The sequence below is a fragment of the Heteronotia binoei genome, chromosome 10 (genome assembly GCF_032191835.1).
Source record: "Heteronotia binoei isolate CCM8104 ecotype False Entrance Well chromosome 10, APGP_CSIRO_Hbin_v1, whole genome shotgun sequence".
NCBI lineage: Eukaryota > Metazoa > Chordata > Lepidosauria > Squamata > Gekkonidae > Heteronotia > Heteronotia binoei.
In genome coordinates, this window is record NC_083232.1 from 94437490 (window position 1) to 94464783 (window position 27294).

The 27294-nt window shown below is 48.8% G+C and overlaps 2 protein-coding genes across 2 annotated transcripts in view; one reads left to right on the forward strand and one right to left on the reverse strand.

Annotated features, from left to right (window-relative positions):
* EXOC3 (exocyst complex component 3) overlaps positions 1–27294 on the forward strand; it is a 169220-nt gene that overhangs the window by 81452 nt on the left and 60474 nt on the right. The gene's annotated exons all lie outside the window — the stretch shown is intronic.
* The window catches only part of AHRR (aryl hydrocarbon receptor repressor), an 86319-nt gene continuing 65043 nt past the window's right edge, over positions 6019–27294 (reverse strand). The window contains exons 5-10 of the mRNA XM_060247794.1: positions 27082–27211; positions 24602–24735; positions 22586–22785; positions 21384–21445; positions 14295–14424; positions 6019–7324 (exon numbers count right to left, since the gene is read on the reverse strand). Coding sequence (XP_060103777.1) covers positions 6229–7324; positions 14295–14424; positions 21384–21445; positions 22586–22785; positions 24602–24735; positions 27082–27211 — 1752 coding nt within the window. The 3' untranslated portion in view covers positions 6019–6228. The remainder of the gene's footprint in view (positions 7325–14294; positions 14425–21383; positions 21446–22585; positions 22786–24601; positions 24736–27081; positions 27212–27294) is intronic.

The following is a 27294-nucleotide window of genomic DNA, read 5'->3' on the forward strand; positions in this document are numbered from 1 at the left end:
ATTTAATTTTGGATATAAGCTTTCATGTATATCCGAGGGCTTGTATATCCAGGGCTTTCTTGTGCATGCATACTTCAGATATACAAGAAAGCTTATATCCAAAATTAAATTTTGTTGGTCTTCAAGGTGCCGTTCGACTCAAACTTGAGTCTTACAGCAGCATGTAAACACTAAATAATGGAGTAAGGTATCACTATTCACAATACAGGTGTTGTCTCTTAGCACTTTAAAGATTAAGGGATGAATGGTTACATAAATTTGGGCAGTTTGAGATGGGTTGCCAGCTCTGGGTGGGGAAATACCAGGAGATTTTGGTGGTTGAGCCTGGTGAGGGGGAGGTTTGGGGAGGGCAGGAGCCTCAGCGAGGTATAATGTCACAGCGTCCGCCCTCCAAGGCTACGATCAGACGAGCATTTTGATTTGCAGTAAGGGCTCCTTCCACTCGGATTTAAAGTGCCTGTCCAGACAGCAACATCTGGCTCCCGTTCTGCAGCCATCAGTCTTCTGTTCTAACCCCCCAACTTTCCCGATACCACAGAAAGTCTGGCATTTTCCATGTCTACAGGCATTGTGGTTGCTTGGCAGATGTCTGGTGGTTCCACCCTCTGTAATCAAGCCATCACGGAAGGGAGAATGTCCCTTTGGTAATAGCGCCATTTCCCACTTAATGATATGCACCTTCTGGTGTTACCGCCTTTATTGCTTTTGGTCTCCTTCAGCTCCTTTTTTTGCTGTGAGTTTATGGTTTAATTATGCAATTATCTTTACTGCTTCATGTGTTTTTTTTTGCATTTTTTTATACTGAAACATGCCTCAAGAACATTGACCATGAAAATGTTAAATAAATTTTAAAACAAAGTATAAACGTAAGAGAAGGAAGTGATTCATTATAGAATATTTATTAAGAAATGCTGAATTTTACATTTACAAATAGCAGCAGAGTACAAGTTGAAATTATAGTGAGAAACTTTTACCAAAAAAAGTTACTCAATAGTGCAATTGTTTAGCCAAACAGACAACAATGCTGTAACTACTAGTTCAATTAGGGTTTTTCTTTTCCTTTTCAGAAGAATTAAAAAAAAAAGCTTGTAACTTTAGGTATTTTCAGGGTACTGCTGTTGTAGAAAGAATCATATCTAAGAATTGAAGGATTATTCGGTTAGCAGAGCACTCAAGGCACATAATGCGACAGAATCTACATGGTTTGTGCGAGCTGACAAGAAACAAAGTTACAATGGGCCTCTTTGCAAAAGCTAATATAAGTCCTTTATTGTAAGGAACTTCATTCTAACCAGGATAGAGACAGGATTCTAAATTAGTTTAACTAGCTAGGATGGATAGAGCCGCAGGAAGCATGTGAGGTAGTAAGTGATACCTTACTACCATGGTGCCAAGATGGAGAAATGTACCATGGTGCCAAGATGGAGATATGTAGCATGATGTGGAGCAGGGCTTTTTTTTTTTTAGCAGGAACACACAGAAACGCAGTTCTGGCTGGTTTGGTGTAAGGGGGAGTGGTCTAATATCCAAATGAGTTCCTGCTGGGCTTTTTCTACCCAAAACCCTTCGTGAAACAATGGTGATGTCAGGGGATGTGATCTAATATGCAAATGAGTTCCTGATGGACTTTTTCTACCCAAAAAACCCCTGATGTGGAGAAAAGATGTCAAGTCAGAAGGAAGGGAGATTTCCTGAGAGTAGCAAACTGCACATCAAAGGGATAGCATCAGAGTAGAAGAAGAGAAGGATGATCAGGGTCCTGGCCTGTTGATCTCTCTGACTCTCTATAGTCCCCCTCTGAAGTCTGAGGCTAAGAGACTTCCAACAAGAATAACTTTGACCGATTCCCCACTAGCCTTATGCTGCTCTCGCTCTCCTCTTCTCCGCGGGGCTTCTGTCAGATTTCACACTATCTGCCCCGGGGCTGCAATTCACTCTGCCTTTTTCACGCAGCAAACAAGATCCTCTAAACGACAGTTTTTGTTTGCCGCACAAAAAAAGCGAAGCTAGTTGCAGCCCCAGGGCAGATAGAGTGAAATCCGATGGAAGCCCCACGGAGAAGAGGAACGTGAGAGCGGCATAAGGCTACTGGGGAATCGATCTTTGTTTTTTCTTTTGCCATCACTGCTTGATTCAATACCTTCACAATTGCACATTGCGCCTTTTTTATGTGCAAGCCAATATTTTATCAAATAGCCAAGTATAAAACCACCTGAACTGTAAACCGAGATTTTTATTTTCACAAACATGTTTTCTATTTAATGTTAATATTGTTGGATAGCTTCAGGACAAGGTTTAAAGTCAAGGAGCAACCTGACAGTTTAACTGTAAAATTGATCATGCTAAAATAATAATGCTTATACATTATTTCTGACTGTACTGCTATTAAACAATGTTACTGCTTGTTTTCCAGTGGGCAGCAGAACTGTCACTATATATTCTTCCTGAAAACCTTTCTGGATGCTCTTTTCTTGATAGACTAGGAGAGTAGAAGAAGAAAAAGAAGAAGATGATATTGGATTTATATCCCGCCCTCCACTCCGAAGAGTCTCAGAGCGGCTCACAATCTCCTTTCCCTTCCTCCCCCACAACAGACACCCTGTGAGGTGGGTGGGGCTGGAGAGGGCTCTCACAGCAGCTGCCCTTTCAAGGACAACCTCTGCCAGAGCTATGGCTGACCCAAGGCCATGCTAGCAGGTGCAAGTGGAGGAGTGGGGAATCAAACCCGGTTCTCCCAGATAAGAGTCCACACACTTAACCACTACACCAAACTGGCTCTCCTAAGTAATCCTAAGTAGTTCTGCTCAGAAGTCCCATTTTATTCAATAGGGGTTACTCCCAGGAAAAGTTCCCTAGGATTGCAGCCGAAGTACACTTTTCATGAGACTCCTCTCTAAATTTGTAAAATATTGTAGCGGTTGGCCAGACAACAGGCCTCATGCATGATTCAATACCCAATGTTAAAATTTGGATTTTCCAAAAATGCAAACACACACAAGAATGAAATGCGATATATATTGCTCATCAGATGGCTTGACAAACCTAAAAGTGCAATTTTACGTTAAAATATGAATGCAAAGTATTACAATATAAAAAGCAGGAGAGGAGCTATAGGAGAGAATTTTTGTGCGTTACTGTTTGCACTTAAGGTTCACGCTCCGTCTCTAGGATGCAGAGCATCCTGCTTCTGGTTCTGCACCACAGCGAGTGAAGCAGTGCCAACAGCTGGACTCAATGCCTGTCCTATGGCCTGCAGGAGCAGCAGAACTCTGGCCACTCCTGATAGTGAGGAAGGAAACAAAGAGAGTTTTCCTGAGAACTGTGAGCAGAGACAATAAACGGCACTGTGAGGCTACTCACTGGGTCTCTGCAGCTTGTGCTGATCCTCAGAATCGGGGGTGGCAGAGGCATAGATGACTCTTAAGATGCCTTTGTGTTCTTCACCATAAGGTAATTTTTGGTGGGGGGTGTATAGGGTAGCAGTCTTCAACATGGTACCTGTTGACACCATGGCACTATTTTTAGAAGGTGGGTGAGCCAGGTAGGGTGTTTGCTCTGCCAGGTTTCTGATTTAGCCATTACAGATTTGACTGGCTATGCAGGTTTTTTTAAAAATGTTGCTTTGACAACAGTTGTGCGCAGGGGTGAAATTCTAGCAGGAGCTCCTTTAGGCCACACACCCCCTTATGTAGCCAATCCTCCAAGAGCTGACAAGGCTTTTTTGTAAGCTCTTGGTGGATCGGCTGCATCAGGAGTGTGTGGCCTAATATGCAAAGGAGCTCCAGCTAGAATTCCACCTCTGGTTGTGTGGCTGAAGGCAAGCTGCATCAGCCATTTTGTCGCTGGCTCTGCCTCCTGCGGCAGCCATTTTGTGGCTGCAACCACCACCCTGTGTCAGAATTCCAAGGGTGCCCACAAGCTCAAAAAGGTTGGGGACCGATGGTATAATAAGGTCTGTAAAAGCTGGCCCAACCTTATTTTTATGATATCTGCATGAACATTCCAATGTTTCGGCATAGTTTTCTACAGTGTCATGGTCTTGGGAAAGGATGGCTAAAGTCCCAAATCTTAAATATTTGTTTATTCGCTTCCTTACTTCATTTATGCTCCGCCTTTCTCCCTGAAGTGACATATCATTCTTCGCTCCTCTGTTTTTATCTGCACAACAGCCCTATGAAATGGGTTAGGCTGAGGGTGTGTGACTGGCCCAAGGTCTCCCAGAAAGCTTCCATGGCAGAATGGGGATCCGAAGCTGAGTCTCTTTCAGATCCTAGTCTGACAGTCTAACCACTATTTCATCCTGGCTCACATAATGAACATCCTCACATAGAAGACGGCAGATTTATACCCTGTCGTCTTCTCTGAATCTCAGAGCGGCTTACAATCTCCTTTATCTTCCTCCCCCACAACAGACACCCAGTGAGGTGGGTGGGGCTGAGAGGGCTCTCCCAGAATCTGCCCTTTCAAGGACAACCTCTGCCAGAGCTATGGCTGACCCCAGGCCATTCCAGCACCTGCAAGTGGAGTGGAGAATCAAATCCGGTTCTCCCAGATGCCAGCCAAAGTGGGTAAGCACGAGACTAGCGTTGCTACTCTGAGCACGCCGGAGAAGGGGGGGCCGAAGGTGGCCTGCCTGCCCCCCCCCCTCCTTGGCACACTCAGAGTAGCGACGCTAGTCTTGTGCTTACCCACTTCGGCCAGCATCGCAATAAACCCTTCTCTTAATAGAAAGCAGGAAAAGGCTTCGCTCTCTTCCGGAACAGGAAGGGAGTGGGAAGCGAAGCCTCGTTCTGCTCTCTATTAAGAGAGAGTGCTATTCTGATGCCCAACGAAGCAGGTAAGCACAAGGCTGGTGTCTGAACGCGCCGGGGGGGGGGGCGGGGGGGGAGAGTTGGCTTGCCCGCTGCTGCTGCCGCCTAACTATCCCACGGCAATTAGACATTTTGTCTTGGGTGCCGGAGGGGGGGGAGAGCCCACGTGGTGCCCTAGGAAAATGCCTGATTTGCCTAGTGGACGAGCCAGCCCTGCATATAGTCACAAGCTAGCTCCTGCTATTGCCAGTGACTTGCCGGATGCTTTTCACAAGATCATTGCTTTTCTTGCTTTCTTCCTTGTTAGCGGACCTTTCCGTGACCATTGCCTCGGGCGGATTGAAATTTCCACCTCCCAGTCGCTGGGATCTTAGCCAGGAACTCCTTGTCTTGGGTCTTTACAATCTATGCTTCTTCTGACATTCTCTTTCCCTGTCTCAGCCCTTCTGCCTCATACTAGGGTTCCTAGGGCTCTATGTGGCTATGAGGAAATATAATGGTGGTTGGGGGGGGGGGAAGCATGCCTACTGTTAGGGTTGCCAACTCTGGGTTGAGAAACACCTGGAGATTTAAGGAGTAGAGCCTGAGGAGAGCAGGGTTTGAGGCAGGGAGGGGGAATCTCATTGGCATTTAATGCCATAGAGTTTTTGCCCTTGGAAGCAGCTACTCCCTCCAGGGGAACTGATCTTGGAATATGCAGAGTGATAAGCTGCAGTACTGCAGTCCAAGCTCTCTGCTCACGACCTGAGTTCGATCCCAGCGGAAGCTAGGTTCAGGTAGCCGGCTCAAGGTTGACTCAGCCTTCCATCCTTCCGAGGTTGGTATAACGAGAACCCAGCTTGCTGGGGAGAAAGTGTAGATGGATGGGGAAGGCAAGGGCAAACCACCCCGTAAAAAAAAAAGTCTGCCATGAAAACGTCGTGATGCAACGTCACCCCAGAGTCGGAAACGACTGGTACTTGCACAGGGGACTACCTTCACCTTTTTACCTATTGCGCCACTAGGATTCACAGTGGATTTTTAATGCTGTTAATTAAACTGCTAGTCATCTTGTTAATTACATTTTTGAACTACTCGGCTACTGTAGGTGATTTGGCTACCACTGGCCAAGCAAAACAAGTTGTTGCTTAATTTTCTGCAATCTTTTTTTCCCTCTTTAAGAGAACATTTTGGTTACCCTGGTTGGGTCAGAAGAAATGGTTATCTGCAAGATATCACAGTGTGGTTTAGTAAAAATTAAGGGCACTTCTATATACCCTGTTTTGTGGGTGACGTGCGCCCAGAATCAGAGCGCAAGTTGCCCACAATTCATGTGTTAGGCAAGGCACGGCACTGCTCAGCAAGAGGAAGTACCTTTTTCTTGTCCTGTCTCTGCACTACCGATGCTGCAAGCAACACTTATACACATTTTGACACACTACACCGTTTGTTGTGAAAACGCGCACCCCATTATTTTATGAGGCTGAGAGCCAAATACATAATCCGAGAAAGTAGCTTGGACTCCATTCTGACCACTTGCAGATACAGGCGGAGAATCTAAAGGTTCGTGCTTGATTGTTGGAATAAAGCTGGGGTTCTTAAACTCACAGTGTGTCTTCAGCACCTGGGTATTTAGCTCTCTCTCATCTACAAAACTGGTATTATAAAAAGTATTACAGCAATACGTTCCTTGCATATCCTCTGTAGTTTCTACACAGATGGGGTTCTGGGGGCCCAGCGGAGTTGTCTCCTTGTAGTGCACGCCTTTGCCAGATCCGTTTCGACCGATGTTGTTGGTGTGATGCATCACAAGGCGTTGCCAATTATATGGTGAATAAACCCAGCGCTTTGGACTTTGGCACAGAGGCGGCTGTTCACTGAAGTCCAGTTCTGCTTTGAGATGAACCCTGTTAGGGAAATGACCTGAGGCCTTCTTTGCCGCACTCTTTTCATCCGTCCAGACTCGACTTGGGGAAACGGCATAACTGTGAACGACGTTTTCAGAATCTGAGTCGTATTCAGTTTTGATCGGCATGTTCTGTGGGTTGCACAGCGCCTCTGGAGATATTAGTGGATACTGCGGTTTGGTGCCTTCTGCTGAATGCCCATCTGCTGTGTACTGTGGCAAGTGTGGATGAGGCTGGCAATTTTCTATGCCCCCCCAGTGCGATGAACAGGCAGCCGATAAACCGAAGATTCGCTGGTCTCTACTGTAGAATGGTCTCAGAGTTTTGTTTGGGCACATATTCTCGTTGTGCTGCCCTCTAGTACAAGAACTCGATGAATTCCTCGATGTCCACGTGCCATTTGCACTGTTACCGTGTTGAATGCCAAAGAGCAACCCATTAGAACTGACATATTCTTGCTGACTAAAACATTCGTCGTCATCTGTGTGAGGCTCAAACTTGACTTTTATGCAGTCCTGCTCTTTTTTCGCTGTGGTCCATTTGTGGTGCTTCATTAGTTCGAGCGTATCTCTGTTCCCTTTCAGGCTTGCTGTGCTGTTGGGTATCTTCTGATGATTGTCGCCTTCCCTTTCAACAAAAAGTATAAAAACAAATCAGGCAAGAAGAAAACATCTTTCTAAAAGAGATCTTTTACCTACTACTTCTTGTGCAAGGTTTTTTGCTGCTGCCTGTAAAGTTCGTAAGGATATTTTATGTAATACTCTGGTTTCTTAACAGTCTATTTTAATTTGTTTTTATATCCCATTTAACTGATGGACCACTTTTAAAACTCTGAGTGGTGTGTATAATGATCTGTGCTGGTTGTAGGCAGTAAGAAATAAATTGAATTGAATATCTACATGTTAAAAAAAGAAAGAAGAAAAGCAAGTATTCACTGGTGTGTGATTGGGAAGAGCTTCCAACTTTTAAAGAATAATTTATTGGTCATTATAAACCTGGTATTTACATTCCGGTGTAGATTATGCCGTACATTCATTCACCACAACATGTGTTTTTGATTCTATGTAGTGCACATCCTACTTCACAATTACAAAAATAAAGATCCCTGAATGAAGAATATTCTTGTGGTTTATTCTGGGCATCTAGCGCTTTGAAAGATATGACCTCTTCATATGAGAATTTAATTTTAACTACAGTGGTTATGAAGCCGGTGTAGTTCTATATTCAATCAAATTATCCAGTCCTGTTTTTTTTTAAAAGTCCCAACTGCATTTTGCAGTAGTGAATCTTGAAAGTTACCCTGTTCTGTAAAGATCCATCCTGAACATGACGCCAATCGGTTTCAATCGGGGGCTGAGAGATCTATTTCCTTCTCTATTCACCGTGCAATCCTAAAATCACTCTCTCTCTCTCTCTACTTACCTACCTACCTATCGGATTTGTATCCTACCCTGGGACCCTTCCTTGGCGGGGTGAGCAGGATAGATTTCCCATAAATAAATAAGTAAGTAAGTAAATAAATAAATAAATAAGAGTCCTGTTGAGTGGACTGCCATAAGTAGGGTGGCCAGACCGTCCCGGTCTCCCGGGACATTCCCGGATCTGGCCACCCAATCCCGGATCCCGGGCTGCCTATACCGGGACCATTAAAGGTCCCGGTTTAGGCAGCCCCGGAGCCAGTGGGCCGCGGGCGCGGGCGGGGAAGGCGGGGAGTGAGGGAAGGAGCGTCCCTGCGCCTGCGCAGGGCCCCTGCGCACGCGCAGGGATGCTCCCACCCTCACTCCCCGCCTTCCCCGCCCGCGCGCGGGGCCCGGCGGCAGTGGTGGAGGCCTCTCCGTGGCCTCCGCTGGTCGCTGGAAGCCCTCCAGAGACTCTGGAGGGCCTCCAGCGACCAGCGGAGGCCGCGGAGAGGCCGCGGGGCACCCGGCGCTGGTCCCGGAAGGCCTTCCAGAGCCTCTGGAAGGCCTTCGGGGACCAGCGCCGGCCAGCGAAGGCTTCCCCGCGGCCTCCGCTGGTCCCTGGAGGCCCTCCAGAGTCTCTGGAGGGCCTCCAGGGACCAGCGGAGGCCGCGGGGAAGCCGCGGGGCACCCGGCGCTGGTCCCGGAAGGCCTTCCAGAGGCTCTGGAAGGCCTTCGGGGACCAGCGCCAGCCAGCGAAGGCTTCCCCGCGGCCTCCGCTGGTCCCTGGAGGCCCTCCAGAGTCTCTGGAGGGCCTCCAGGGACCAGCGGAGGCCGCGGGGAAGCCGCGGGGCACCCGGCGCTGGTCCCGGAAGGCCTTCCAGAGGCTCTGGAAGGCCTTCGGGGACCAGCGCCGGCCAGCGAAGGCTTCCCCGCGGCCTCCGCTGGTCCCTGGAGGCCCTCCAGAGTCTCTGGAGGGCCTCCAGGGACCAGCGGAGGCCGCGGGGAAGCCGCGGGGCACCCGGCGCTGGTCCCGGAAGGCCTTCCAGAGGCTCTGGAAGGCCTTCGGGGACCAGCGCCGGCCAGCGAAGGCTTCCCCGCGGCCTCCGCTGGTCCCTGGAGGCCCTCCAGAGTCTCTGGAGGGCCTCCAGGGACCAGCGGAGGCCGCGGGGAAGCCGCGGGGCACCCGGCGCTGGTCCCGGAAGGCCTTCCAGAGGCTCTGGAAGGCCTTCGGGGACCAGCGCCGGCCAGCGAAGGCTTCCCCGCGTCCTCCGCTGGTCCCTGGAGGCCCTCCAGAGTCTCTGGAGGGCCTCCAGGGACCAGCGGAGGCCGCGGGGAAGCCGCGGGGCACCCGGCGCTGGTCCCGGAAGGCCTTCCAGAGGCTCTGGAAGGCCTTCCGGGACCAGCGCCGGCCAGCGAAGGCTTCCCCGCGGCCTCCGCTGGTCCCTGGAGGCCCTCCAGAGTCTCTGGAGGGCCTCCAGGGACCAGCGGAGGCCGCTGGGAAGCCGCGGGGCACCCGGCGCTGGTCCCGGAAGGCCTTCCAGAGGCTCTGGAAGGCCTTCGGGGACCAGCGCCGGCCAGCGAAGGCTTCCCCGCGGCCTCCGCTGGTCCCTGGAGGCCCTCCAGAGTCTCTGGAGGGCCTCCAGGGACCAGCGGAGGCCGCGGGGAAGCCGCGGGGCACCCGGCGCTGGTCCCGGAAGGCCTTCCAGAGGCTCTGGAAGGCCTTCGGGGACCAGCGCCGGCCAGCGAAGGCTTCCCCGCGGCCTCCGCTGGTCCCTGGAGGCCCTCCAGAGTCTCTGGAGGGCCTCCAGGGACCAGCGGAGGCCGCGGGGAAGCCGCGGGGCACCCGGCGCTGGTCCCGGAAGGCCTTCCAGAGGCTCTGGAAGGCCTTCGGGGACCAGCGCCGGCCAGCGAAGGCTTCCCCGCGGCCTCCGCTGGTCCCTGGAGGCCCTCCAGAGTCTCTGGAGGGCCTCCAGGGACCAGCGGAGGCCGCGGGGAAGCCGCGGGGCACCCGGCGCTGGTCCCGGAAGGCCTTCCAGAGGCTCTGGAAGGCCTTCGGGGACCAGCGCCGGCCAGCGAAGGCTTTCCCGCGGCCTCCGCTGGTCCCTGGAGGCCCTCCAGAGTCTCTGGAGGGCCTCCAGGGACCAGCGGAGGCCGCGGGGAAGCCGCGGGGCACCCGGCGCTGGTCCCGGAAGGCCTTCCAGAGGCTCTGGAAGGCCTTCGGGGACCAGCGCCGGCCAGCGAAGGCTTCCCCGCGGCCTCCGCTGGTCCCTGGAGGCCCTCCAGAGTCTCTGGAGGGCCTCCAGGGACCAGCGGAGGCCGCGGGGAAGCCGCGGAGCAGCCGGCGCTGGTCCCTGGAGGCCTCCAGAGGCCAGCCCCGGCAGCTCCCTCCCTCCCTCGCCGCGAGGCCGCCGCCGGAGGACTCCCCGCCGCCGCCGCCGCTGGATCCGCCGCCCTGGAATAAGGTAAGGGGGCCGAAAGCGGGGGGGGGGGCGGGGGGCGGCCTTCCTTTCTTCCCTCCCTCCTCCCTCCCTCCCTTCCTTCCTTCCTTCCTTCCTTCCCTCACTCCCTTCCCTTCCTTCCTTCCTTCCCTCCCTCCCTCCTCCCTTTCTTCCTTCCTTCCCTCACTCCCTTCCCTTCCTTCCTTCCCTGCCTCCTCCCTCCCTTCCTTTCTTCCTTCCTTCCCTCCCTCCCTTGCCTTCCTTCCTTCCCTCCCTCCTCCCTTCCTTTCTTCCTTCCTTCCTTCCCTCCCTCCCCCTTCCTTCCTTCCTTCCCTCCCTCCCTCCCTCCCCCTTCCTTCCTTCCTTCCTTCCCTCCCTCCCTCCCCCTTCCTTCCTTCCCTCCTTCCTTCCTTCCTTCCTTCCTTCCTTCCTTCCTTCCTTCCTTCCTTCCTTCCTTCCTTCCCTTCCTTCCTCCCTCCCTTCCTTCCTTCCCTCCCTCCCTTCTTCCTTTCTTCCCTTCTTCCCTCCCTCCCTTTCTCCCTTCCTTCCTTCCTTCCTCCCTCCCTCCTTATGTTGTTATGTGGTGCAGAGTGTTGGACTGGATGGGCCACTGGCCTGATCCAGCAGGGCTTCTCTTATGTTCTTATGTGACGCAGAGTGTTGGACTGGATGGGCCACTGGCCTGATCCAACAGGGCTTCTCTTATGTTCTTATGTGATGCAGAGTGTTGGACTGGATGGGCCACTGGCCTGATCCAACAGGGCTTCTCTTATGTTCTTATGTGACGCAGAGTGTTGGACTGGATGGGCCACTGGCCTGATCCAACAGGGCTTCTCTTATGTTCTTATGTGACGCAGAGTGTTGGACTGGATGGGCCACTGGCCTGATCCAACAGGGCTTCTCTTATGTTGTTATGTGATGCAGAGTGTTGGACTGGATGGGCCACTGGCCTGATCCAACAGGGCTTCTCTTATGTTATTATGTGACGCAGAGTGTTGGACTGGAGGGGCCACTGGCCTGATCCAACAGGGCTTCTCTTATGTGACAATACTGACTTTGGTGGACCCAAGCACTGATTCAGTGTAAGGAGCTTTGTGTTTGTGTCTTCTAGTGCAATTTTGTTCTCAGATCCTGTATTTACTTCATCAGTATATGGGATAAGGCACTTTCTCAACTGTGCTGCATAATGCAGCCTATTTATTTTGTCCTGTTGGCTCTGTTGGCTCTATCTGCGCCACCTTCATCACTTTCGGGGTGTGGATCCCCCAGTGGAGTGGTCTCCCGACTCCCTCCGCCGGCTGTTTCTGATAGCCCTGCGCCCCCTCTTTCATTTGATATGTGTCCCGTGCGGGTGCCACCCTCCCGCCGGGAGATGCCGCAAAATGAGCCCCCTTGAGGCTTATGGCGGCAGGGCTCGGGGGAAGCGAGCTAGACTGCTGTTCTTTTGAGGGGTTATAGAGTGTTTCGAGCCCGTCCCTGTGGCATCGGTCCCATCATTGTGGGGCCCAGGGGGCCGGCGCAGCGGCACGCTGAAGCAGCCTGTCGGTCACTTCCAGGTTCCTGTCCTGCATCTTGACCGGTGTTATTAGTGACAGGCTGCTTCGGCGTGCCGCTGCGCCGGCCCCCTTGGTCCCACAACGATGGGACCGATGCCACAGGGACGGGCTCGAAACACTCTATAACCCCTCAAAAGAACAGCAGTCTAGCTCGCTTCCCCCGAGCCCTGCCGCCATAAGCCTCAAGGGGGCTCATTTTGCGGCATCTCCCGGCGGGAGGGTGGCACCCGCACGGGACACATATCAAATGAAAGAGGGGGCGCAGGGCTATCAGAAACAGTCAGCGGAGGGAGTCGGGAGACCACCCCACTGGGGGATCCACACCCCAGAAGTGATGAAGGTGGCGCAGATAGAGCCAACAGAGCCAACAGGACAAAATAAATAGGCTGCATTATGCAGCACAGTTGAGAAAGTGCCTTATCCCATATACTGATGAAGTATATACAGGATTTGAGAACAAACTTGTTTCCGGCGGTGATATTTGGGGGATTTTTGGGGACGTCACAGGAAGTGCTGTGAAGTCACTTCCTGTTTCCGGCAGGTGACGCGGGGGAAATGATGTCACAGGAAGTGATGCCACTTCCTGTTTCCGGTGGTGGCATGACATCACCGGAAGTGACGTCACCGGAAGTGACGTCACTTCCTGTTTCCGGCGGCGCGCGCGCGCAACCCCCCCCCCCCAGTGTCCCTGGCTGACCTTCAGACATTATGGTCACCCTAGCCATAAGTTTCCGAGTACATATGCACTAGTTCTTTTTTCTCTAAACTAAAAAGCCTCAAATGTTTTAATCTTTCTTCATAAAGATGCATGAATTCCTTAAACAAATTGCATGCCCTTTCCTATTTATCTCTCTCTCTCTGTCTCCGCCCCCCCCTTTTTTTTGATGGGCCAGCAACCACCACCCAAAGCATTCTGACCACGCCATAAGATTTAGAATGCCATTTTGCTTTTCATATTCAGCTCCTTTCTAATAAGTTCACATTTGGAATTTGCCCTTTTCACTACCACACCGCATTGAATTTCCCATGATCTTTTTAATTACCTCCCTCCACCAAGATCTCTTACTTGAGAAGCCACAGATCATGTAGATCTCATCAGTTTGTCTGCAAGATCGAGATCATTTTAAGAACTTCCCTGCATAAACAAAGGACGCCTCGAGTGCAAAGCCCAATACAGTGACAATAGGGGGAGCCAGAGCTGCAGAAATCAAATGGCCTAGCCTACGTTATTTCTATCCCGCTTTGCAAAAACTTGCTCAAAGCGGCTATCAGTAAGGAAGAGCAGCACACAAAACAATATAAAAATAATCCACAGACATTCACATTACTTATCAACAGGGTGAGAAAAGTTTACCAGAATAAAAAAGGGGCCTTAATGCCAATGATGATGACACCAGGTGAACTTTGTGGGGCAGACTGTTTTACAGAGAGACTCTACACCAAGTTGCCACCTCTTTCCTTAGACAGATCTGCGCGGTTTCGGGGAGCAATCAATCATAGGCAGGTCTGCTTAGCAGTTAAGTCCCAGTGTTTGTGCAGCATTGATTTCAACGGGCCAACCTGGTGTCTGATTAGGGTTGCCAAGTCCAATTAAAGAAATATCTGGGGACTTTGGGGGTGGAGCCAGGAGACATTAGGGGTGGAGCCAGGATCAAGGCTGTGACAAGCATAATTGAACTCCAAAGGGAGTTCTGGCCATCACATTTAAAGGGACTGCACACCTTTTCAATTCCTTCCTTCCATAGGAAATAATGAAGGATAGGGGCACCTTCATTTGGGGTTCATAGAATTGGACCCCCTGGTCTAATCTTTTTGAAACCTGGGGGATATTATGAGGAGAGGCACTAGATGCTATACTGAAAATCTGGTGCCTCTACCCCAAAAAACAGCCCCCCCCCCGAGCCCCAGATACCCGCGGATCAATTCTCCATTATTTTCTATGGGAATAAGTCTGCATAGGGAATAATAGAGTTCCCAGCACACATTTCCCTCCCCTCCCCCCCCCCGGTTTCTGGCGACGCTGAAGTGGGGGGAGGGCTTCCAAACCGGGGGATCCCCTGCCCCCACCTGGGGATTGGCAACCCTATGTCTGATTGTGGCCTAGGACTGCCTCTGGGAAGGTGTATGACCACATTTTCTATGTGCATCAGGATGGCATAGTCAGTTTCCTTTTTAAAGTTTCACCATTTTGAAGCATACTCACTTGGGAGCTTGACGGAGGGCAGTGGCATAGTCAGACGAACCGTTTCTACAACAAACTTGTGAATTTGCTTGTATCCAAACCCAGAGATCTTCGTTTGCTTGCCATTTCATCATGTCTTTATTATTCTTTCCTAGAAAGTTTGAGTAAGAATGAAGGCTGGTGGGAAATATTTTAGCCAACTGTACTATATACACACACAAGACAAACCTTTACTGGCATATATAAAAACATAAAATAGAAGGTCAGACAGGTTACAGAGTAGGAAAGTACAAAATCCATGCAGAATAAAATTAGGATTACAAGGTAAGAACAAAGTAGCAACATAGTAAAACATAGCAATCAGGACGAGTAACCATAGCTCTATAAAGAATCTTTGCTACTAATTCAGTTATTTCCGAATTAGAATTAATAAGCAAAAAAACCATCTTAAAATCGTCAGAAGTCTCTAGAATTTGGGCCAATATGGGATATGAAAGATTCTGGTGGGACGCCAGATAGAGAGGAACTAACTGTATTATAGTTTGGTTCAAGTGGGTAGCTGAATTGGTCTGAAGTAGCAGAAATTTTTTTGCGGACAGTGGCACCTTTAAAACCAACGAAGTTTAATTCTGGGTATAAGCTTTTGTGTGCGTGCATACTTCACCACATACCAATCTGATACCAATTCTTCAAGTACCAGTCTGAAGAATCATGGAATTATAGGGCTGGAAGAGATGTCCAGGGTCATCTAGTCCAAGCCCCTGCACAATGCAGGGAGCTCACAAATACCTCCCACCCCCCCACACCCCCAGTGACACTTGCTCCATGCCCAGAAGATGGCAAACCCCACCCTCAAACCCTCCAGGATCCCTGGTCAAACTGGCCTGGAGAAATATTGCTATCTGACTTCAAAGTGGTGAACAGCATTCCCTGGGTATGTAGGAAAGGGCCCCAAGAACTAAATACTGATGTAGTCCTTCCTGCCCTCCCTCTCATGATCTGCCTGAGTTCACAGAATCAGCATTGCTATTCGGAGAGCCAGTTTGGTGTAGTGGTTAAGTGCATGGATTCTTATCTGGGAGAACCGGGTTTGATTCCCCACTCCTCCACTTGCACCTGCTAGCATGGCCTTGGGTCAGCCATAGCTCTGGCAGAGATTGTCCTTGAAAGGGCAGCTGTTGTGAGAGCCCTCTCCAGCCCCACCCACCTCACAGGGTGTTTGTTGTGGGGGAGGAAGGGAAAGGAGATTGTGAGCCGCTCTGAGACTCTTCAGAGTGGAGGGCGGAATATAAATCCAATATCTTCTTCTTCTTCTTCTTCAAATGGCCATCTAGTCTCTACTTAAAAACCTCCAAAGAAGGAGAGCCCACAACCTCCCGAGGAAGCCTGTTTCACTGAAGAACCGCTCTGTCGTGAAGTTTTTCCTAATGGTTAGTCAAAAATTCTGATTTAATTTCAACCCATTGTTTTTTGTCCAACCTTCTGGGGCTATAGAAAACAACTCCACACCTTCATCTATATGACAGCCCTTCAAGTACTTGAAGAGCATGATCATATCACCTCCCCTCTCTGGGCTAAACATACCCAGCTCTTTCAACCTTTCCTCATAGGTCACCAGATCCCTCACCATCTTCGCTGCCCTCCTCTAGACACATTCCAGCTTGTCTATATCCTTCTTAAATTATGGTGGCCAAAACTGAACACAATACATTAGGCGAGCTCTAGGTGAGCAGAGTAAATCAATATTATCACTTTGTGTGATCTGGACACTATATTTCTGTTGGTACAGCCCAAAATCACATTTGCCTTTTTAGCTACGCATCACATGGCTGATTCATGTTCATGCATGTGTGTGGCATGCACACAAAAGCTAACACCTAGAATTAAATTTTGTTGGTTTTAAAGGTTCCCCTGGACTAGTGAAAGTTTTATCGTGAAGTGAGATGGACAAACTAACAAGAACTTTAAGAGACTATGATTTGGAAGTGTTTAAAAGGGAGTGGAAGAAATGTAGAGGATATATAGAGAAAGAGTGGAATGTAAAAAGACATTGGACAATTTTTTAATAATGAGTATGAGAAAAGGGAGAAATTGAACTTTGATTGGTTAAGGGTACCTTTATAAGTGAACTCAAGTATATAACTTCGGCGGGAGTCTAGTAACGGAGGGAGGGGGGGATCAGAAAATATCATATGGGTTAGGGATAGTAATGATATAAACAGATACTGTTACCATACGTTATTAATAAAATGGTTTTAAACTAAAAAATTAAAGGTTCCCCTGGACTTAAACATTGTTCCGTATTATAGCTGCGTATACTAGGATAAGAGGATGTTATGCAGTATTCAGAGTCTGCAGGGGTAGACCAAATCATGCTTTCTACCGGTGGGAAATACTTTCAACACTGGGAAGGCGGGTGAATTGTGCTGACTGCCCCTCCCACTGCAGACCCCATGATGCTCCCCAGGCTGCTCCCGAGGGACTTATCCATCTCCCTCTTTCCTCATGGGCACAATTTCAGTGGCATGGGAGGCTGTAGTAGAGGAGAGTAAACGGGAAAGTTTACTTCCCTGAATGCCCTCTCCGAATGCTGCTCATTTTGCGCTGGATGGGTTCCACCCTTGATTCATTTAAACATAGCCAATGCACACATTATGAAGTCCTCATGGCTGCCAGACCAGTTTCTACGAGACGTGGAAAGGGAGTTCCCAGCTAGGAACTAAGTTCTCAGGCACTTGTGGTTCCAATTCAGATCTGGATGGTGGTGCTTGGGGAGAAGGGGCTTCTTCCTTTGCCATTTTCCTTAATTTTTTTCTTTTGGTATTGTGTGTGTGTGTGTGCGCGCACGCACCTGCAAGCCTGAAAGTCATGGTGACTTCTGGTGACTCCTATTGGGGCACGGAAGATGTTCAGAGAAGTAAGAACATAAGGACATAAGAGAAGCCATGTTGGATCAGGCCAGTGGCCCATGCAGTCCAACACTCTGTGTCACACAGTGAACAAAAAAAAAAAACCCAGGTGCCATCAGGAGGTCCACCAGTCGGCCCAGGACACTAGAGAGCCGGCGTGGCGTAGTGGGGTAAAGCGGCGGCTTCGGATCTGGCGTGATCAACCGGGTTCGAATCCCCGTCTCCCACCCCCACGAAACCTGCTGGGTGACCACGGGCCAGTCACGTTCTCTCAGCCCCACCTACCTCAAAGGGTGCTTGTTGTGGGGAGAGGAGGGGGAGGTGGTTATGACCCACTTTGAGGCTCCTATCGGTGGCGAAAGGCGGGAAACAAGCGCCGACCCTTCTTCTTAAAAAGAGAGTCAGTTTGGTGTAGTGGTTAAGTGTGCGGACTCTTATCTGGGAGAACCGGGTTTGATTCCCCACTCCTCCACTTGCACCTGCTGGAATGGCCTTGGGTCAGCCATAGCCCTGGCAGAGGTTGTCCTTGAAAGGGCAGCTGCTGTAAGAGCTCTCTTAGCCCCACCCACCTCACAGGGTGTCTGTTGTGGGGGAGGAAGGTAAAGGAGATTGTGAGCTGCTCTGAGACTCACCGGAGTGGAGGGCGGGATATAAATCCAATATCTTCTTCTTCTAGAAGCCCTCCTACTGTTGGTCCCTCCAAGTGCTAAGAAGACAGAGCATCACTTGCCCCAGACAGAGAGTACCATCTATATCAGGGGTGTCAAACATGCAGCCCGGGAACTGAATCAGGCCCCTAGAGGGCTCCTATCAGGCCCTGAGCAACTGTCTGTCATCTGCTTCCTTCTCCCTCTCTCTTGCTTCCTTCTGCATAACAGCTTGCTTTGCCAGATTCTCTCAATCACACAGCAGAGCTACTGAGCCAAGCCTCCCTTCCTTCTACTGGCTTAAGCTCCTCCCCCTCCTGGTCCCCCGGGGAAGGAAGGAAAGAGCCAGAACTACCTTTGCCCAGTTCCCTGGATCCCATGGGAGAAATACAGAAAAAGTACCGCTAAGACTGAGTGCTAATGTTTTAAGGATGTTTTAAGGTTTTGGGGTTTTTCAAAATTTTGTGTTTGTCTGTGTCCTTTAAAAAGTTTGTATCTCTGCTACCTGATCATAAATAGGTACACACATGGCCTGGCCCAATCCGACATGGCTCAACCCAACAATCCTCACTATCCCCGGGCCAAAAGAAGCCCATCTGAAAGCCACCAGGGAAAGGGCTTTCTCCGTTATGGCCCCCGTATGGTGGAATCAGCTGCCGGAAGAGGTGAGGGCCCTGCGGGACTTGGCGCAGTTCCGCAGGGCCTGTAAGACGACCCTCTTCCGGCTAGCCTATACCTAGCCTACATTTAGCTAGGATAACAACTTGAGGAAACTGGCCAGCCATCTGTTCATAGGAAATTAAATTACTCTGTTTTAATGTTTAACTGCTTAAATTATTTAACTGTTTTATATTTGAAATTGTTTACTTTTAAGTTTGATTAATTGTTGGAAGCCGCCCTGAGCCATTCGTGGGAAGGGCGGGATATAAATCCCAAATAAATAAATAAATAAATAAATAAACAAGTCAGTTTGGTGTAGTGGTTAAGTGTGCAGACTCTTATCTGGGAGAACCGGGTTTGATTCCCCACTCCTCCTCTTGCACCTGCTAGCATGGCCTTGGGTCAGCCATAGCTCTGGCAGAGGTTGTCCTTGAAAGGGCAGCTGCTGTGAGAGCCCTCTCCAGCCCCACCCACCTCACAGGGTGTCTGTTGTGGGGGAGGAAGGTAAAGGAGATTGTGAGCCGCTCTGAGACTCTTTGGAGTGGAGGGCGGGATATAAATCCAATATCTTCTTCTTCTTCATCTTCTTATTTCACATTCGGCCCTCATAACGAATGAGTTCAACACCTCTGATCTATACCTTGTGGCTAATAGCCACTGATGGATCTCTGCCCCACATCCAATCCCCTCTTGAAGCTGCCACCATCTCCAGTGGCTTGATAGAGCCTGCCTCTGCCTTCTCCTCCTGGTATTCAAAGGAGGTCTCTCATCCAAGTATTTCCCATAGTTGGCCCTGCTTAGCTTCTGAGATCTGACAAAATAGGGCTTGCCTGGGCTATCCAGGTCAGGGCACGATTGTCTTGACTTGAAATGTCCTTGAGCAGCTGCCCTCAGCACATGTGACATTTTCCCAGTGTGGCAAATAAATAGCTCCTAGGATCACTGCAGATCAGGGAAGTGGTGTGTGGTGTCTGAACTCCTCCCTATGGGCCCCTATGATCTGACTTATTCTCAGTGGGGAAATCCAGGCATGTATGTAGCACTCACAAGGACTTTCTTGCATTCTCATTTTCTCTGCTTATAAGTAGGGGTGTGCAAGAAAAAAAAATACCCTACTCTGTCCTTTCAAAGAAAATGGCTGTTTTGGAGGTTTGGCTCTGTGGCATTATGCCGTACCATACTGAGACCTCTGCCCTCTCCAAACCCCATTCTCCTCAGATTTCACCACAAAATCTCCAGGAATTTCCCAACCCTAGTCCTAGGGATCTGGCAACCCTAGTCAGGTCTGGCCCAAATGAATCCTTCCTCAAAGGCCAAAGTAGGCCCAGAAAGGGCCCTGCCCCCTCCCTGCCTTTTTACTCACGAAACCCCAACTTGGAATACCATGGTTGCCTAGCAACAGCTACTGCGGGAATCTGGGTTTTTTTAAAGCTACATGCCCTCCTTTTATCATTTTCATTTAAACTCTCCAATGTTTTGTGGGGGTTTGGGGTTTTTTTTAGATTTAACTTTTTTTTGCAAACCTGGTACCCTTTTCAGGTTTGTAAAAGGAACTGTCTTGCCCATTCACAGGCTCCAGTTACTGGATTTAAGTATTCAAATTTGGCTGACTTTGGTATTTGAATATAATGTGTGTGTGTGTGTCCGTGTGTGTGTGTGTGTGTTGTCAAAGGCTTTCATGGCCAGAGTCCATTGGCTGCTGTAGATTTTCTGAGCTGTGTGGCTGTGGTCTTGGCATTATGAGACCTGACGTTTCGCCAGCAACTGTGACTGGCATTCTCAGAGGTGTAATCCAGAAAACTGGAGTTCTCTCTGGGTCAAATTGAGAAGAAGTTGGTAGGCAGGTAATTGATATCTATTCAGGCAGGTGGGGTAGGGCTGAGTCATTATCTTGTGAGAGCTTCCTGGGCTGTGACATGCTAAAGGAGGAGCTTACCTGAGGGGGTTCTTTTGTATATGGATTGGCTATTGAAATTCCTCTTTATTCCTGTTGAAATTGTGAAGTTGTGGACAAGTTTACATCGGGACCACACCACATAGCATCCAGACAAGAATAAAAAAACATGAAAGACAATGCAGACTTAGCCAACCTGAAAAAGCAGCAGTGGCTGAACATTGAGATATCTTATTCCAAGACACTGTAATGCTGGACAGCACAACAAGGGAGGGACAGTGGCTCAGTGGTAGAGCATCTGCTTGGGAAGCAGAAGGTCCCAGGTTCAATCCCCGGCATCTCCAAAAAGGGTCCAGGCAAATAGGTGTGAAAAACCTCAGCTGGAGACCCTGGAGAGCCGCTGCCAGTCTGAGAAGACAATACTGACTTTGATGGACCAAGGGTCTGATTCAGTATAAGGCAGCTTCATAAGTTCATATAAATTACCATGTTAAATTACACAGAGAAGCCATTGAAATCCAGAAACATAAACACAATTTAAACAGGAAGAAAAAAAGTGTAAAAATGAATAGAGCATGCCTTCCAGTCCTGAAAAACACAAAATGCCCTACAACTTACAACAGCACTACAGGTAAGATTAGAATTTCAATAGCCAATCCATATACAAAAGAATCAACTCAGGGAAGCTCCTCCACTAGCATGTCACAACCCAGGAAGCTCCCACAAGATAATCAGCCCTACCCCACCTGCCTGAGTAGATATAAATTACCTGCCTACCTACTTCTTCTCAGTTTGACCCAGAGAGAACTCCAGTTTTCTGGGTTACACCTCTGAGGCTGCCAGTCACAGTTGCTGGCGAAACGTCAGGTTTCACGATGTCAAGACCATGGCCACACAGCCCGGAAAATCTATAACAGCCAATATATGTATATATCTTACACATACATATCTTATATATACAGAAGTAGAATTAAAAACTACACAGGTGCAAAAACCATACCTTCTAGAAAATTGCTCCTTCCATGGAAATCATCCACATGCTGTCCTGAAATAGCCTTTGGGCTGCAAAAAGGAGATGATAGAAAGCAGCTTAATGAATTACTGTGTGTGTTGGTGTAAAGTTCAGCTGACTTCTGGAGAACCCAACAAAGGGGCTTTCAAGGCAAGTGAGAAGCAGAGGTAGTTTGCCATGGCCTTCCTCTGTACAGCCTTCCTTGGTGGTCACCCATCCCAGTACTGACCCTGCTTAGCTTCCAGGATCTGACAAAGATCAGGCTGTACTGCGCTGCCTTCCCTCCCAATAAACTACTGTACAGTTAAGTGTATGTTCCATAGTGTTGGAAAAGAAAATGTCTGCAGTGATATATAATAAAACTATACAATTGTAGACCATCCAGAATCATCACATACACAGCTAGCCAACGATGGAATGGTTCCTATTAACAGTCCCAGAATGTCCCTTGACAGAGGAAGGAAAGAAGGAAGGAAAGAAGGAAAGAAGGAAAGAAGGAAAGAAGGAAGGAAGGAAGGAAGGAAGGAAGGAAGGAAGGAAGGAAGGAAGGAAGGAAAGAAAGAAAGAAAGAAAGAAAGAAAGAAAGAAAGAAAGAAAGAAAGAAAGAAAGAAAGAGAAAGAAAGAAAGAAAGAAAGAAAGAAAGAAAGAAAGAAAGAAAGAAAGAAAGAAAGAAAGAAAGAAAGAAAGAAAGAAAGAAAGAGGGTCCTCTGAAAAGAAGATTCACCAGGCCGTTTGTCTCTGTATGCAGAGAAGTTTGATAAAATTGTAATAGCAACACAGAGAAAATTAAGAATTTCTGAAAATGCAAATTCTCAGTGCACTGAATTGGAGTGGGGGAGCAAATGTCATCACTCACGTTGAGTTGAGCTCATGGAAGATATTTCAGCAGATGTCCACTGGTCCTGACCTGGATGGCCCAGACTAGCCTGAACTAATCAAGATCTCAGAAAGTTAGCAGCATCAGTCACGGCCAATGAGAGGCTATTAAGGAAGACTGGGGTTGCTTTGCAGCGGCAGGCAGTGGCAAACCACCTTTGAACATCTCTTGCCCTTGAAAATCCTACGGGGTCGCCACGGGTCGGCTGTGTCTTGACGGAACCTTCCACCCCCACCACCCTTAAAGGTTGTGTTCTTTTAAATATCAAAATCCTCAGTGAAGTATTAAAAAACCCCAAACCTTTATTCTTACTTTGTGTATGCTGTGGCAGCATTATCAGGCCTGCATTTTGCTTTCATGAGAAGGCTTTTTAACTTCATGTCGGTCGCGGAAGGCAGCAGAACAGGCACAGCGATGCAGAATAAGGACAGCTGAGGAGGTGATGCCTCTCCAGAGGGAGATTTCTTTCTTTGTCCAAAGAGAAACTTTAGTTTGCCTTGAAATTGCATTGTCTGAAAAAAAAGTAAAACGCAAAAGACGGTTCTCAAATGCTTATTGCCCATTAGCAAGTAATAGCCACGGATCATAATATTCGGATGGCTGTGCATGGTATTACTGAGAGGATCCATCTATTACACAACATCCAAATGCCTTATAAGCACCGCAGTGAAGACGAATCTTTAAACAAGGTACGCATATCAAGGACTGAATTCACAAAATGGAAGTGATAGGTATTTAAACATTAGAATATATATGTAGCAAAATGCGATATGCATACAGTCATCGCAAAACCCACAACACAATAGGGTGTGACAAAGAACATCTGCTATTTCCTTCTAGCTGCATCCCACATCAATCCCACATCTTTGGAGCAGGAACACACAGGAATGTAGTTCCAGCTGGCTTGGCACCAGGGGTGTGTGGCCTAATATGCAAATGAGTTCCTGCTGGGCTTTTTCTACCACAAAAGTCCCGATTAGGAGCATCTACATAGATGCATTCAGGCGGGTAGCTGACGGTCAGGCTTTTTTTGAGCAGGAACGCAGTTCCGGCTGGCTTGGCACCAGGGGTGTGTGGCCTAATGTGCAAATGAGTTCCTGCTGGGCTTTTTCTACCACAAAAGTCCCGATTAGGAGCATCTACATAGATGCATTCAGGCGGGTAGCTGACGGTCAGGCTTTTTTTGAGCAGGAACGCAGTTACGGCTGGCTTGGCACCAGGGGGTGTGGCCTAATATGCAAATGAGTTTCTGCTGGGCTTTTTCTACAGAAGAAAGCCCTGGTAGTCCTGTTGGTACCTCTCTTATTTTGTTGTTTGTTTGAAAGTCCAGTGGCACCTTGAAGACCAACAAGTTTAATTCTGGGTATAAGTGTTCAACAAAAAAAATCCCAATGTGAAATAATGATATCAGGGGTGTGGCCTAATGTGCAAATGAGTTCCTGCTAGGTTTTTCTACAACAAAGCCCTGCTTAAAACTGATTTCCAGCTACAGAGATCATTTCCCTAGCTGATTCATTCTTCTTTGCAAACACCCCCTTAATACTTGCAATAATGTGCAGTTGCATCTTAAATATAGATATTAAGAACATAAGAGAAGCCATGTTAGATCAGGCCAATGGCCCATCCAGTCCAACACTCTGTGTCACACAGTGGCAAAAAAATTATATATATATATATATATACACACACACACACACACACACACACACACACTGTGGCTAATAGCCACTGATGGACCTCTGTTCCATATTTTTATCCAATCCCCTCTTGAAGCTGGCTATGCTTGTGGCCACCACCACCTCCGGTGGCAGTGAATTCCACATGTTAATCACCCTTTGGATGAAGAAGTACTTCCTTTCATCCGTTTTAACCTGTCTGCTCAGCAATTTCATCGAATGCCCACGAGTTCTTGTATTGTGAGAAAGGGAGAAAAGTACTTCTTTCTCTACTTTCTCCATCCCATGCATTATCTTGTAAACCTCTATCATGTCACCCCCCAGTCGACGTTTCTCCAAGCTAAAGAGTCCCAAGTGTTTCAGCCTTTCTTCATAGGGAAAGTGTTCCAGCCCTTTAATCATTCTAGTTGCCATTTTCTGGACTTTCTCCAATGCTATAATATCCATATATTGTATGGTAACACTATATTGCTTATTATATCGCTGCTTCCCAAGAAGGTTAGGAAGATAGGTTAGGAAAATAAAGAATTTCAAAACAAATTATTGAAATCCAACAAGCTCTCTGTCTATCTCATGAATGCCCATCCTGTTCCCACGTTTCACACGGATTGTTGCTTTGAAATGCACTACTCACATAACATGGTTTACTTACAAGGAAGCCAGAAGTAGTATCTAAAAGGCAGCGGATTCGACAAGTAAAACAACGAGTTAAGAAGGGCGAAAAGTCTGTTGGCGTCGTGTTATTCTCCTGTGCTTTAAACATTTTATTAAGGATGAATTCTTCTCCTAAAAACAATAAAAAGCAAGTTTCAGATTACAGAACAAACTTTTAAAAAATCTATTAGGCAGTGGAAAAGGGGAACGGCAAGCAGGGTCAGGACAGGGGCAGAATTCTAGGAGGAGCTCCTTTGCATATTAGGCCACACACCCCTGAAGTAGCCAATCCTCCAAGAGCTTACAAGGCTACATCAGGGTTGTGTGGCCTAATATGCAAAGGAGCTCCATTTAGAATTCCACCCCTGGTCAGGACCACCTGTTGGCAGGGAGGGGATAAGAGAGGAAGGCAAGCAATGGGAGGTGTAGGGGGGAATGGTTTGATAATACGGGGAGAAAAACAGCAGAGAGTTTGTTTATTTATTTATTTTTCATATTTATATCCCGCCCTCCCCGCCGAAGCAGGCTCAGGGCGGCTAACAACATCATAATGTCAACAGTAAAACAATAAGGCTTCCCAATCCCTAGGTCCCAGCGGGGGATCCTCTGGTTTTACAGGCTTCCCCCTGCCCCCAGCCAGCTGGTCGGCGGGGGGAAACCCCGCCCCCCCACAGCCACCATGTACCTTTAGAGCTCCGACAGATTTAGAAACCTGCAAACAGGTCCTGTTTTAAAATGTGTGTGTGTTTTTGTGTGTGTCTTTAAAGTTGAGCAGGAAGCAGGAAACAGGAAGCACTTCACGGGAAAGGGTCAGCGTTCTTTTCAGCTGTCCTTGTGGAGGAACCAGACCCAGTGTGTGTGTGTGTGGAAGGGTTACCAATCCCCAGGTGAGGGCAGGGGATTCCCCGGTTTTGAGACCCTCCCCCCGCTTTAGAAAGCCTTAGAAAGTGCGGGGGGAGGGAAATGTCTACTGGGCACTCTATTATTCCCTATGGAGAATAATTCCCATAGGGAATAATGGGGAATTGATCCGCAGGTATTTGGGGCTCGGGGGGCAGTATTCTTTGAGGTAGAGGCGCCAAATTTGCAGCATAGCATCTGTTGCCTTTCCTCAAAACACCCTCCAAGTTTCAAAAGGATTGGGCCAGGGGGGCCAATTCTATGGGCCCCCAAAGAAGGTGCCCCTATCCTTCATTATTTCTAATGGAGGGAAGGCATTGAAAAGGTGTGCAGTTCCTTTCAATGTGATGGCCAGAATTCCCTTTGGAGTTCAATTGTACTTGTTCCAACCTTGCTCATGGCCCCACCCCCAATGTCTCCTGGCTCCACCCCTGAAGTCCCCAGATATTTCTTGAATTGGACCTGGCAACCCTACGAGAAAGTGCTGGATGGTGGGGGGGAAGGCAAAGCTGTACTATGTCAAGAAAAGAGCGCGGGACCGGCAAGAAAGATGAGATAGAAATAAACTGGTCAGGGCTGAAGATGTCATCAAGTTGCAGCTGGCTAATGACGACTCTGCAGGTTTCACGCAGTACTCCCTCTAAGCTGTGGCGTCTTGTGAGCAGAAATTCTACTCTGTGAGCTACTGGAATTATAGTTGTGAGCAAAGTGATTTGGATAGTGCATAAATTTGCTTGTTCTGGGGCCATTTTTCCTGAACTAAGGCAAACCCCGCCCCCTCCCCCCAGTGAGCTAGCTCACACTAACTCAGAGGGAACAAGAGGCAAACAGAGGTGGTTTGCCATTGCCCACGACTGTGTCATGACCTTAGACCTCCTTGCTGGTCTCCCATCCAAATGCTGACCAGGCAGGCCTGTAGCCAGAAAATTTTAGGTGGGGGGGCCCCAGGAATAAAATGTTAGGTGCAGGGGCCCTGGGGCCCAAAATGACGTCACACACTTTAAAAATAAATTTAAAAGGAGAGTGGCGGCAGCAACAAGAGTGGCAAGAGCAATGGGGAGAGCGGAGGGTGGCGAAAATGGGGCAGGGAAAGCAGTGGGGAGAGCGGGGGAGGCAAAAACGGGGCAGGGAGAGCAGGGGAGACGAAAATGGGACAGCAAGAGTGGCGGGGAGAGCAGGGGAGGCAAAAACGGAGCAGGGAGAGCAGTGGGGAGAGCGGGGGGAGGCAAAAACGGGGCAGTAAGAGCAGCGGGGAGAGCAGGGGAGGCGAAAATGGGGCAGCAAGAGTGGCAGGGAGAGTGAGGGGCAGTGAAAACGGCAGCAGGGAGAAGGGGTGGCAAAAACAGGGCAGCGAGAGCAGGGGAGGCAAAAACGGGGTAGCAAGAGTGGCGGGGAGAGCGGGGGGCAGTGAAAATGGGCAGCGGGGAGAAGGGGTGGCGAAAATGGGCAGCGAGAGGCTGGAGGTAATAAGTTAAGAATGGCATAAACAGGATAAAGAAAGGATCTCCCTCCTTTCATCCCCTCCCTTCCCCTCCATCCTAATTTCTTGCGAGTCTACAGAATATTACTTCAACCCACCTGCCTCCGTCTGTGTGTTCTGACTAGACAGCAGTTGTGGCGGATTCATGGCCCAGTGCAGTTGTCTACAGAAGTCTTGCCGGTCATCCACGTGAATATAATCGTATATATTCTGATGCATTACATCAGTCTGAAACAGTGACAATATATTTATATAGCACTTACATTTTAAAGTATAGTCCACAGACATGCTCAGCTTTTTGGAAAGTCAGT